We start from the raw sequence: 14,328 nt of genomic DNA on the forward strand, positions 1-14,328 counted from the left end.
TTATAAACTTTAAATCAAACATCTTTGTATATCTTACTATCAAAGTACCATAATTCTCATTTGACTACAATTATTTGAACATGCTTTTACCTCAAATCATTCATACTTAAAGACACAACCACATAATGGCATTCATTAGCTATTTCAAAAAATCCTTCAATAACATTACACCTTTATGACATCTTTTAAGTAAAAGTCAATTAATAAAGTTTCTAAACCTTCCCCCCCTCTTTTCCCCCAACTCACTGTTTAGAATTTATATCCAAGTTACTTTTGCCAATACCATAGCATGTATATATTATTAAACAATGTCCATTGACATTTTCTTGTTGTTATTATACTTGGCTAAAAATCATTTACTATTTATGTCCCATCTCCTCTCGTCAAACCCCACCCCCAAAGGAAAAAAAAATCTTATACCTTTGCGACAAGATCTAAATAAAAATTTGTTAATAAAATTTATAGTTCTTTTTCCCAAGTCACAATTTGCAATTTATATCCAAATTGCTTTTACTAGTTTGCCAGTACATGTATATATCACTAAGCTGTATCCATTATCATTTCATTATTGTTATTATAGCTAATTTGTTAATGAATAAAAATTTAATAACAATCTAAAACAATCTAAGAGTTACTAAATTCCTACTTATTGATCACCAAAATCAACTAATTTTTTATTATCAACTTTAATTATCAACCTGTATCTTTTCAGTAACAAAACAGTCTTATCTCTCTTGCCAATTGTGGAGTTAGTCTTCTTTTTATCTCCTTTATAAGGTTTTTATAGACTTCTCTCCGCACTTTGTTGCTTGAAGGATCTCTCAGGTAATCTCGTTGCCCTCCAGCTGCTACTAAAATTAGCTTGTCTTTTGTTGTCATCTTGCTTCTGAAAAAAATTCTCTTCTTAAGTCCATCATCATTACCATTTTTTTTTCTTTTGTATCTTGAAATCTGGGGTAGAGCTCCAATTCGTTGAATACCCTTTTCCATATTCCCTTCTTTCCACTTTCACCCACATTTGCTCCATTAATAAATTTATCTATTGTCTTGTCTTTATCTTCTATATCTTCATTCTCCCCTTTAATTTTTGGGGCTCCAACCCCATCATCTTTTGCTGTGAGGAAGACTAGTCTTTTCAACTTCTTCTCAATTCTCCCATATCCTTCCAATAGATTTTGAATTCCAGCCAAGATATTTTGGAATTTTAAGGTTGCCTCATCTAAATATTGATCCATGTTTCCAAAAAAGAAGAAAGAAAAAAACTAATAGCCACTGCCACTCTAGCCTTTCAGGCCTCTTTTTTTAATTTTAGGTTGACTTGAACACAAATTCTTTTATGCTCTTCCAAGGAGAAGGTTTCTGTTTTTTTCCCCACTTTCTTTCCCCTGCCAAAATAGTTCTCAAAGGCACCTGTGAAAACAATTCATGCCCTTGGTTCTTTATCAGTTTCTGTAAACAAGTTGCAAACCCTTCAGCTACAAAGTCAGTGAAATCAAAGAAGGAAAGAGAAGAGATACATTGTTTCAAAAACTCCAGCCTCTGACCTCCGAGTGGCAGTGTTGCTACTTTTCACTTTATAATATTTATCTCTGGCTTATAGGAAACAAAGTTCTTTAGATTTCTTTTACTAACACGTAATAGGAAGAATAGTTAAAATAAGAATGAAGGTTTTAATCCAGAAGTCAAGGAATAAAGCAACAAAAAGCAGAAGAAGAAAAAAAAATCAATCCGTTCACTTTAAGAGGAGAATTAAGAAACGTTGCGAGCACCTCAATCCACAAAGAATAGTTACAAAGAAAAAAAAAGCTTTCCAAAGCAATCCAATTAGGGTTAATTTCGCCGCTCAATTCTTTTACTTAAGGATCTAATTTGGCTTTAAAAATTTTTTTTTCCTTTGGGCAGTCTTTCGCAAAATAGAAAAAATACCTCACCAGATAGACTCACTTTCTCTTTTCACTTCCTTCCTTCCGGAGCCGTCCCGACTTCATCAGCCTAGGGGCTGCCTGTTTACCTCCGGCTTAAAGCACTTCCCTTGGGTTGATCAGGGACTTTGCAATGTCCCTGAGACCAGCAAGGCTTCGTCTTCCTGATCACCATCTCTACAGGATGGTTTAGGTCTCAATGGACCATCCAGCAGCAAAAGTGTCAATGGTGGTCTCGGAGTATCGAGACCACACATTGTGACATTACAACGTTGGCTCCTCCTTCTCCCAGGAATGATAAACTGCTTTTGTTGCTCGCTGTAAAGCAATTCTTTTGAGCATGGAGCTTCATGTGTATTCTATTACTCTTAATACAGATTGTCCTTGACTTACGACCACAATTGAGCTCAAAATTTCTATGCGGAACATTTGTTAAGTGAATTGTACTCGATTTTACAACCTTTCTTGCCACAGTTGTTAAATTAGTAACATGGTTGTTAAGTGAATCTTGCTTCCCCATTGGTTTTGCTTATAAGAAGATCACAAAAGGTGATTACATGACCCTGGGACACTGCAACCATTATAAATACACCAAGCATCTGAATTTTGATCACATGATCATGGAGATGTTGCAACAGTTATAAGTGTGAAAAACAATCATAAGTTACTTTTTTTAGTGCCATTGTAACTTTGAACAGTCACTAAATGAACTGTTGTAAGTCAAGGACTGCCTGTGTTAATTTAAGTGGTATAGCTAATTCATGTGTTTATTATTTAGCATTCATGGGTTGGTTCTATCTATCCAAATGATCAGAATAAGTGTTTTTTAAGGAAATACTGTGCAAAATAGATTAAGTTTTAATTTTAATTTTTTATTTCATCCTTTTTCTTTTCTTACAGAGAATGTATCGGGAGGTGTATCATAAAAATAAAGATAAGATTCATACTACACCTGATACTCCACACATTCGCCAAGTGAAAATGAACCAAGAAGCTTTCAGTGATGTAGGCATATTTTATTTATATTAAATGCACAATTTGTGTTGTGTTTGATTTTGCTGGGAGCGGAGAAACTTATTCTTCTTCTCTCTTTATTTTAGCTTATCTACAAGACTGATTTCTTCAAGATGCAAGGACACTTGATTTCCTTACCGTTTACTCCACAAACTGTACACAACCGTTATGTTGGAGAAATTACAAGTGATGTAAGCAAGACTTGTTTTAAAATTTTAGAATAAATTATTGCGAATACATATAGATGGGTTGCAACAAATATTAGGGTCTATGATAATACTTTTTTTGTCTTTATGGTTTTTCTTCCTAAAAAGAATTTATCAAAATGCATTAGAGCCAGTAAAGAGAACATATATCTGCTTCCGGGTGCAATTCAAGATACTAATTGTCACTTTTAAAGCTCTACATGGCATAGAACCAGTTTATCTAAAGAACCATATTTTCCTGGTAACATCTACCTGACCCAGCAGAGCAGGGAGGCAGGGAATATTATGGGTTCCCTCTCCTAAGGAGGTGCAGCTGGTGGAACCCAGAAGAAGGGCCTTCTCTGTGGTGGCTCCCTCCCCTTGGAACATCATCCCTGCAGAGATTAGATTGGTCCCCACTTTGACACTCTTTTCCAAGCTCCTGAAGATCTGATTTTGTCAATGGGCCTAGGGAACCCAGAGTGGAATGCAGTCCATCAAATGGCTTGTTTGTTGTCTCCAAGAGGTCTGGGCAGTATTGTTTTTATTGTTTATATATTGGGTCTTTTTATTTTTGTAAGCTACCCAGAGTCATTGGGAGTGAGTGGGCATCCAGAAAAAAAATACAAAGAAAAAAAGAAAGAAAAAAAGAAAGAAAGAAAGAAAGAAAGAAAGAAAGAAAGAAAGAAGAATGAACAGGGTTAGTTCATTGTATCAACTACAGCTGCTTTGGATACTCCTATGGAAACCTGTGGATTTCAAGATTTTGGACTACAATACACATCAGTCTTGGCTATCTGGTTGGGATTGTTCAGAATGGAATCAAATAACATGTGCAAAATTATAGTTTTTCCATTCCTGCATTAGACAAATGTTCCAATAGAATGGCTTTGTGATTTCCCAGCATTCCAGACCAGTTCAGATGATTGATTTATGTGAAATATATATTATGATATGGAAAAACTATATATTCAATCAATGTCTTTATTTGACAGATTAAATACAAAAGTGATCTGCAATGGCTCAAAGGTCTGGGCTGCTTCCTGTATGATACTCCGGATATGGTCCGTGCACGGCATTTACGCAAACTGTGGGTATGTCATTTCCCCCCAGAACCATGAATACTAGATTATTTTTTGATCTTAGTTAAAAGATAAGACTCAGTATAAGGCAAGATTTAATATTTTTAAAGTGGCATATAAGATCAGTATAAGATCAATTAATTAATTAATCAAGCATATATGCCACTTCAATTTCCATAATAAATGGCTTACAAATAAACCCATAATATTAATATATTTTAAACAAAAGACAACATGAAACTGTACTGACATTCCATTGAAGCTCGGGAATCTTCCTATCTTAGCTTTCTTTTAATCTTCACTTTCTTACTTAATTTTGTGGGGCTAATGTTTGAAATCTGTTTTCCTTTCCAGTCTCATTATGTGTACACTGATGCTGCAAAGAAAGTTAGAGACAAATACTCTGTGGTTCTGGACACTCCTGTTTATAGAAAAGACCAGGAGCTAAAGACCCATCTTAGTGAGGTGAGTTCAATGTATGTATTTTTGTATCTATCAAATTTATTTGCTGCCTATCTCACCAGACATAACTGGCAGTTATTGGCAGACTTCAATCCAGGAAGCCCTCTCTGGCACATGCTCAGCAGCTGTCTAACAACTTTGATGTCAACACACAGTGGAAAGCCAAATGGGCTGCTGAACGCCCAGACACAGGCAATTACATAGACGACCCCACACAAAGGGTGCCAGGTTTTGACCTTCCTTGTCAGCATTGGTCAACTCTGAACAGGATCCGTACCCAACATGGTGTCTGGCAGGACTTATTGTTTAAGTGGGGTCTTGTGCTCCTTGGCAAAATATCTACCACACTGTGTTTGAATGTCCATCAAAAGCTTACACTGGTCCAATGTCTGATTTTTTTCAACATAGAGCACCCTATTCTTGAATGGCTGGGTGGACTGAACATTAACATTTGAACTACTACCCTGTTTCCCTGAAAATAAGATCTCCCTGGATAATAAACCCAATCAGACTTTTGAGCGTATGCACTAAAATACCCCCCCCAAAATTACCCCTCCCCAAAAATAAGCCCTCCCCAGAAATATTGCAACAGAGCAGCAGACATGAGGTGACCACTTGCCGCCTCCGATACCTCAAAAATAATAAGACCTCCCCGAAAATAAGGCCAAGTGCTTATTTCGGGGGGGGGGGTCAAAAGAAAATAAGACCCTGTCTTATTTTGGGGAAAACATGGTATAAGTCCATGTATTTGCCATACACTAAATAATAATAAAAAAATGTAGACAATTTGTTAGTTTTCCCACAATGAAAAGCCCTTTAAATTCAAAAGGAAAGCTCACCCCTAACAGAATAGTTGTTTTTTAAGGAACCAACTGAAGAAGAAGATTGGACATTCACTGTGGCAGACAACTGCCAATGAAAAATACAGTCAAGAGACAAGATTCTATTGATACTAATACAAATGTGAAATAGAATTAATGGTAGGACTACTTGCTAATTTTGTAAAGTGCAGAAAATTCTGCACCTTTTTTGGGTAGATATGTGTCAAGTGTGTCAAACGTGATCGTATCATGTGACGTCATGTGATGCATTGTGACTTTTTTTGCCATTGCGGAGCTGGAGTGGGTGTGGCTTGCACATGACGCATCCGGCCTGCAGGCCGTCAGTTTGACACCCCTGATACATTATATGTAATCAGCGGAATCTGTATGCAATTGTGCTTTCAGCATAACAAACCGCATACATTGTAGTTTAGGCTGAGAAGAAGTGCCAACAAAGTTGAATACTTTTCATAGCAGGTAAAAAATAGAAGACTAGGGGAATAAGGACAAGAGCAGAAACAAACCCATTAGATCACAGGTGGGTTCCTACTGGTTCGGCCCGGTTTGGCTGAATCGATAGTGGTATGGTGGCCTGGGTTGCTGGAACCGGCAGCGACCCAGGCCTATCACACCCTCCAAACCAATTCCCCGGTCACCGCCGCCATCTTGTTTTTTAGTTCTGCGCATGCACAAAACAATTTTAATTGAACTGCACATGTGCTCACACAAGAGCAAACCGGCAGTAAAGCCACCCAGAACCCACTCCTGCATCAGATTAAGTATTGGTTCTATGAGGAATCTATGACTTTGGCAACTGTAGAGGCAGGGGAAACCACGAGCTTACTGAAGGGAAAATAACCAAGAGTCTACTAGAAGAGCAAACTCATGCTCAATGACAAATAGCATAGACAATCAGGCCATCATCTCCTTGGGCCTCCCCTCCTTTTCCATCATAGGCTTTGATAGTTATTATTGGGAAATTATGATCTTATAAATGAATCAATTTAGTTTTGTTCAAATTAAAGCCAACAATTGGTTATAATAGACACATGCTTGCAAAAGTCAAGGAATCTTAGGTCATTTGCTTTGAAGTTAATTCTTATAAGTCAAGTTCAAGGATGAAGGAAATCGGCTACTATTCCATACTGTTTGCAAGTAAGTGCTGCACAATATCTTTGGGCTAAAGGATCTTCTTTCTATTGTAGTCAATGGCACAAGTGAGGTTAGTGCAAGACATTTCCAATAATATCCTGCCCCAAAATGAAGGTGAAAATTATTTTGATAACTTTAGACAGAAATATTGAGCAACGCTTCATTCTAGGAAAAAAGGATTTTCAATGATAAGTTAAATGTTCCACCTTTACTCCAAATCAACTACTTTAAGGGGTTACCGGTACTCTGTTTTTCTTTAAAGATGGGCATGATTATATGTTTGGGGTTGTCTCACAGTATCATATTCATATAATCCTTTCCAGATTGTATACAGAGCTGCAGGTAAAGAGCAAAAGACTAAGTACACATCAATCCTTGATACACCAGATATCAATAGAGCCAAAAGGGGACAAAAACTGCAGAGCCAGGTATGTACATGTGTAGCTGCTGGTATGAAAGAATTGTGCAACATTTTCTAATTACATTTAATTTTGTAGTGTTGAGAAACATTGTGCCATCTCCCTTCATATTTTTGATTGTTTATTAAAACATTTAAAGGAAGAGGATAAATAACTGCATAAAAGAAAAAGAAAAATTCATAGAAGAAAAAAAATATGGCAAATAAGCAAGATATTTACAATTTTGAAATTAATTGTTTCCTTAATTAATTAAAGGTACAGAATTGTTTATTATGGCAACTTAAGAAATACATAGTAGTCTTAATTAAACTCTATGCATAATATTGATAATATCACTATTTGTAATTATTTTTTAAAAAAGAAGCTAAAGAAAAGAAGAAAAAATTAAAAGCATGAAAATAGCATTGCGCAATGATTAACTCTCTTCATATTAATAGCATATATTTAAGAGTTTTTCCTCTGCCAACTTAAATCATGACAATAAAAGAAAGTAGTGTAGTCTCATAAACCTCCAATGTAATTTAATGGAAACTCTGTCAAGCACACATATAACTCTGAGGTGTTTTTCCAAGTAATAAGACATTTCCTCCCCCCCCCCCCACTTAGCCAAGAACATGCAGGCAATTTTCCTTTTGTAAATCTGTGCTGTTGGAATTTCTGCCAAGTAACTCTGACCTACTCAGCTCATCGGAAAGGATATATTAAGAGCTCTTCTCCTGCCATTGTTATGTGCTTTGTAATTGTGCAAATTACAGTAACAAATGGTTTCCTGTGCATGTAATTATTGAGTCAGCTTAGTGGAATCTTCAGGTCTTTTCCACCTCCAAGAATTCTCTTTGTCTTAATTCCAACTCAGTTCTGATCTGTCTTCTATTGTTACATTCTTTCCTTTGCAAAAGCTTATGCCCAATATTTCCTCCTTTTCCTCCTCCTTTTCCTTTTCCTCCTCTTCCTCCTTATATCACCATCTTCCTCCTCCTCCTCCTCCTCCTCCTCCTCCTCCTCCTCCTCCTCCTCCTCCTCCTCCATCTTGTATACTTTTCTCACATTCTGAACTACTAGGCTATATATGGCTATTGTTCTAATTGCACCATAGCTGTACTGTTTTAATAATATAGTTATTAATTCATCACCGATTTAAAGCCACAAACATCCAACTAGAAGGCATTTGTCTTTTACCTCCTTTGATTATTTGAAAGAAATTGAAAAAATAAATTTGGATACTGTGCTAAATTTTGGTAACCAGAGCTGAGTTGATATGAGTGCAAGTTGTTTTGCAATTTAACTTTTCTTATTACTATACTTTGACTGTGCTGGACATGGATCATTTTTTGACGCATTTGGCTAGTATTTCTTGTTAGAAGCTTGTCGTAGAAAACTCTACCAGGCAATAATCCAACTAGAGTAATGATTGATTTTATTAATTGATTTAGTTCATTGCAGTTCCCTCTGTATAAATATGTGTGTACATATATACATGCATTTTTTCTTCAGGATGTTTGGGGTTTCTACTCATATTTTATTGGTATTTTTTGTACACTGCCTGGAGGGCCTTATACGTTTAGTTAATTATTATGAGTGTATATACAGTATATAATACAGCACAAATATTTATCATGAGAAATATCCCAGCCATTATTTGAAGGGTTTTTGCTTGGTTGTAAAGCACATTTCTTCCTACAAAAAGCAGTAGCTCTGATCTTCAGAGATCCCTGATTTAAAAAATGCCTGTAGGTAAGCATGAACTGACACTTAAGAGCAAAAAGACCAAGGATATAAGTATGCAAAATTCAATGGAAGAAGAAGTCTAGGTTTTTAGATGTACATGAAACCTCTCTGATCTGTGACAACTTTATATTCTTCTACAGTACTTGTATGTTGAACTCGCCACCAAGGAAAGACCACATCACCATGCTGGAGACCAGACACCTGCCTTAAAACTTGCTAAGCATGTGAAGGACTTTGCCAGTGAGGTAAAAGTTGCAACCCTTTGTCTTTGTCTTGGAGAGACGGATAAACATCTGGTTCTCCTAAAAAGCAACTCTTCAGGCCATGCTCACTGCGATACTCAAGGTCCCACTTTTATACTTTAGCCTCTGTAGAACACAAGTCTCAATATTAACCATACTTTTCCTCCCCTCTCACTTCTGTTTCTTTAGAAAAAATACAGATCACTCTATGACAAACTAAAGGATAAGTATGTAACAGTCCCAGATACACCAATCCTCATCAGAGCTAAGAAGGCTTATCTGAATGCCAGTGATGTAAGTGTGTGACAAAAAGAGATACATTTTTAGATAATACATGCTTTCATGCTATAAATATTTAATTGGAGATAATCAATTCTTAATATGTGGCTGTTCGTGATGAAATTCTTCTTTTATTTTTTAAACCAGCTGCGCTACAAAGAAACATTTGAGCGAGCAAAGGGTAAATACCACACTGTAAAGGATGCCTTAGATATTGTCTATCACCGCAAAGTCACTGATGATATCAGCAAAGTAAGTATATGGCTTCTTAAACATGCAATTCTGCCCGACTATAAAACATTCTCAATCTCCATTTAACTCTAAAACATCCATTTTACAGGGCTTTGTCTTTAAAAGGGTCCAATTGTCCCCCATCCCTCCCACCCACCCACCCAGCCACAGGCAAATGTAATTGTCATTAGGGATCATTACATCAAATTGGGGTTTGGGGAGCTTCCATTAGATTTAGAATACTGCATCAGAGCGTAGATAAGATCTTAAAAAGCAGTAACATCACCTTGCCAACAAAGGTCCATATTGCCAATGCCATGGTTTTCCAAGTAGTAATATATGGCTTGGAGAGTTGGACCATAAGGAAGGCTGAGGGCCAAACAATTGGTGCTCTGAAATTGTGGTGCTAGAGAAGACTCTTGAGAGTCCCTTGAAATTAATGATATGAAATCAGTCCATCCTAAAGAAAATCAATCCTTCCTGTTCTTTGGAAGGGCAGAGACTGAAACTGAAGTCCAAATACTTTGGCCACCAAATGAGAAGACTCTGATGTTGGGTAATATTGAAGGCAAAAGGTGAATGAGGATGAGTTAGTGCCATTAGTGCAATGAACATGGATTTGGGCAAACTCTGGGAACAATGGAGGACAGGGGAACCTGGCAGGCTATGGTCCATGGGGTCACGAAGAGTCAAGTACAACTTAGTGACTGAGTAACAACAACTGTATTGGAAGTTACTTAGCACTGCTTATTTTAATTGTCTTAATTTTGTGATGGCATTACGGACACCCTCACCAGTCTGGTTGGGGTATGGATTTGGTATTCCACAATGCTTCATTTGTCCACCCCACTTCTAGTTTAGTTTTGCTGAAAGAAAGAAATTTCAAGCAACAGAAGTGATTTGTGCCACCTCCTGGTACTTCCGTCCAGTGCATATTTTTCTTAATCTAGATTGCCTGCATAAAGCAGCTCAGTTTTGTGGATATGTTCTCCTAATAATCTGCTGCGATTGGAAATCGATTTATTAGGGAGCAGGTACCATTGCATTTAGTGGGGCTTTCTTGTGAAAAAACATATATACATTCTGAGAGTGCATTGTGTTTTTTGTTAATTTAATATTATTTATTCATTGTTTGCAAATTCTTTTTTTTAAAGGTGAAATATAAAGCAAAGTACATGAGTGAATTAGGATTTTGGAGATCTATTCCAGACCGGCCAGAACACTACCACCATCGTGCAGTCACCGATGCAGTTAGTACTGTGAGTATTAATTTATTTTGACCACTGGCATCTTGCACATAAATAAGCCTTCCAGAGCAATAGGCATGAGAAAATCTAGGGTGGTTAATTTATGATGCAATTCAAAAGTGGATGATTTTCTATTTTTGTTCATACGCTGGAGAGCTTAGCAGTTACAATGCCACCTGCAAGATTACCAGTGGACTTTCGACTGCATTTTGTTTATGGTCTCAGAATTTAAAATCTGTCAAAACTTCTAAGGTCCATGATAAAGTGTAGTTAAAAGCAAAGGAATAAAAAATTTTAATTAATGGTTTATATGATAGGTGGAATTGAATGGAGAAGAACAGACTCAGGCTCTACTCTGCCAGAATTGAGCAGATGTAAATATTTAAAGGACTTTTCATCGGAGGTTATTTTAGGTTTTCAGTTCTCGTTCAAAGAGTTGCCAAGAGGACTTTGGCATAGATTCAGTTTACATGCCAAATGAAAAAATATACTTCTTTTACCTAAAATCTGCTAAACAGAGTTGAACAATTTAACTGTCTGGTTAAATTAGAGTTTTGAAATTACTTCTTATAGTTAAGTTTTCTCTTACTACTTTGTTTTTGCAGGTTAAATATAAGGAAGATTTAACATGGCTCAAAGGCATTGGATGCTACGCATGGGATACTCCTGATTTTGTCCTCGCAGGAAAGAATAAAGCTCTCTATAGTCCAGTACGTGCATTATTTGTTCCTGTTTAAAGTTGCGATAGGTTGTTTCATAAGGAAGATCTGATTTAGTTTGATAGCGGCAGGATTCTGCATACACAAGGGGAAAGATCTTTGATACATTATTTAGAAATCAATTTAATAATTTTCTTCCTAGTAAACTGGCACAGGTTTGCCTAATGGATTTTTTTTTAGCAACATAAAATTTTACCAGTTTCTACAATACTGGGTCAGGTAATCCACGAGTTACAACCACAATTGGGATCAGGATTTCTGTTGCTACACAAGATACTTGCTAAGTGACTTGCACTCGATTCTACAGCCCTTTTTGCCATGGTTGTTAGATAAATCATTGGAATTGTTCAGTGATTTTAGTCTCCCCCATTTACTTTGTTAGTGTGAAGCCAGCTGAGAAAGCGCAAATGGCTATCACATGTGCTTGTGATGCTGCAACTGTTGTAAATACAAGCTGGTTGTCAAGAACCGAAATTGTGATCATGAGACCATGGAAATGCTGCAACAGTCATAGGTGCAAGGACTGGTTGCAAGTCATATTTTTCAGTGCCATTGTAACTTTGAATGGTCGCTTAATGAATGGTTGTAAGTCAAGGACTACTTGAAATAAATGGGTTGCGTTTTACATAGTATAATAGTTAAAACGTTGGACTGTGACTTGGAAGACCTATGTTCAAATCCATCCTCAATCACAGAGGCTCATTTGGTGACTTTGGGGTAGACACAATCAGCCCAACTTATCTCACAAGATTTTTGTTGTGGGAGAAAATTGGAGGAAAGACAGCAAAGTCAATACCTTGACTCTCTGGAGGAAGGATGGGATATCAATCTAATAAAGAAATAATAATTTTCTGTGAGCCACCCAAATCATGGTGGAATCAGGGAATCTATAAATCTGGTAAATAAGTAAGTAAAAATATCACACAGTTCTGTTTTGGGATGCAGCAGACTAACAAGTGTCCCAGGCTGAAAACATTCAAGGAATGATTTACTGATGTCTCATTTTCATTAGTAATTGTGAAAAGACTGCAGTGTTTCACACATTTATATTTGATCAGTGTTTGATACTGGCTTTTGATTCTTTTAATTGTATCCTTATAACTGTTGTCTATTTGTTTTCAATAGTATAAGTACAAGGAAATAAATGAAAAGACAAAATCCAAGTTCAATCATGTTGTGGACACACCAATTAACAGACATTTTAAACATGCTACTCGGTTGATGGATGCGGTAAGTAGATTAAAAGACTCTTGTAATATAGGAATTGCTCACAACAATTTCACTAAATCTTCCTCAGCACATTAAATTCTTTTGTACTCTCAATGTGCTTAACTAGGTCAGGAAGATTAGTTGGCTGAGAAACTTAAAAAACAAACAAACCTGAATGAATTAACTAATTTATAAGTTAACTAAGAGTGGTTGTGGCACAAGGTTGATTCAGTCTTCCATCCTTCTGGAGTAAGTAAAATAAGGACCCAGATTGTTGGGGACAATATGATGACTCTGTAAACTATTTAGAAAGGGTTGACAAGCTCTATGAAGTGATATATAAATCTAAGTGCTATTTCTATTGTTAATCCTCAGAAGGTTAAATATAGCTCAAAACTAACCTACTCATGCCCCAAATAAATTCCAATCTCCAGTCAGACTTTCATCTCATAGAGATATAGAGGTTCAGAGAATTAATACATTTTACCTACCCAGTTCTTCAAGGTAGTTGGAGAAAAGGATAGCTAAACAAGCAAGTATCTTCATTTCAGACCTTGCTCCCAATATCTAGCAGCATAGAATGCACATCTTAAGCACTGGTTGGCAGCAATACCCAAATCGTACCAACAGTTAATTGCCTGGACAAAGGAAAGATGCTACAAAGCCTTCTTAAAGGTACTTTAAGAAGGTGATTTGTGGCGGGAGGGAGTCCGGTTAGGGTAAGATAAGTGTACACTGCTACAATCACCCATAAAGAGATTTGACTGGATTAGAAGTTGACTAACGATTTTGTGAAAGGGACTAGTGTTCTAAAAACAAGTAGGAATAAATAGCAATATCTAGAGAGCTTAGATGAAATAATATCTTCAAGATTCCTTGATTGGCGTCACATGCATAGAAATAAGGTTAAGAAGGTGCATGAAAAACACACAATGAATTTTCTTTAAAGGAATCCTGGACATATGAGATTTGGTATGAAAAGAGCTTGAGGTTTCTTTGTGATAGTGCCCTATTTTGTTTTATAAAAGTAAATCCAACCATAAAAAACTAACTAGTTTATATTAAGATGCAACTTAAAGAGAATTGGACGTGTGGAAGGAAGGAAGAAAGTTAAGAAATTTGGGAACAGTAGTAGGATCTCCCTAAGAAGTCAACTTGGAAGATGTGAATATCCAACCACAAGCTAGATATTCTCATATTTGATATAAAATAATGTTTGAATCAATCAGAAAAATTTTACGCATATAAGGAATAGAAAATGATTTTATAAACTCCTATAATAATAATAATAATAATAATAATAATAATAATAATAATAATAATAATTGTTTAACACAGAGAAAATGAGAATTCACCTTGTTTCCAAGATGCATCTATGTTTTAGGGTCACTTTATTTCTGCTGAATACATAATTTTTCTTTTGCTTGATATATAAATCAAGTTAATTTTCCAACATTTGCAGCTATGAAGTAAGTATATTTCAAGTCAATCTGATACAGGCCAGCAAAATTAATTGGTGCTGTAGTATGCCAAATTCTGCTGTCAGTTGAATATGTTCTATATTTTGCTATGTGTCCTTAATGGTTTAAGTCCAGATTATTAGTTTGGACCTATAT

General features: G+C 36.2%; 1 protein-coding gene across 1 annotated transcript in view; it reads left to right on the forward strand.

Annotated features, from left to right (window-relative positions):
• NEB (nebulin) overlaps nt 1-14,328 on the forward strand; it is a 227,111-nt gene that overhangs the window by 155,704 nt on the left and 57,079 nt on the right. The window contains 11 exon segments of the mRNA XM_032222196.1: nt 2,823-2,927; nt 3,023-3,127; nt 4,117-4,215; nt 4,558-4,668; nt 6,962-7,066; nt 8,926-9,030; nt 9,217-9,321; nt 9,454-9,558; nt 10,692-10,796; nt 11,390-11,494; nt 12,629-12,733. Coding sequence (XP_032078087.1) covers nt 2,823-2,927; nt 3,023-3,127; nt 4,117-4,215; nt 4,558-4,668; nt 6,962-7,066; nt 8,926-9,030; nt 9,217-9,321; nt 9,454-9,558; nt 10,692-10,796; nt 11,390-11,494; nt 12,629-12,733 — 1,155 coding nt within the window.

The sequence above is a fragment of the Thamnophis elegans genome, chromosome 1 (genome assembly GCF_009769535.1).
Source record: "Thamnophis elegans isolate rThaEle1 chromosome 1, rThaEle1.pri, whole genome shotgun sequence".
Taxonomy (NCBI): Eukaryota; Metazoa; Chordata; class Lepidosauria; order Squamata; family Colubridae; genus Thamnophis; species Thamnophis elegans.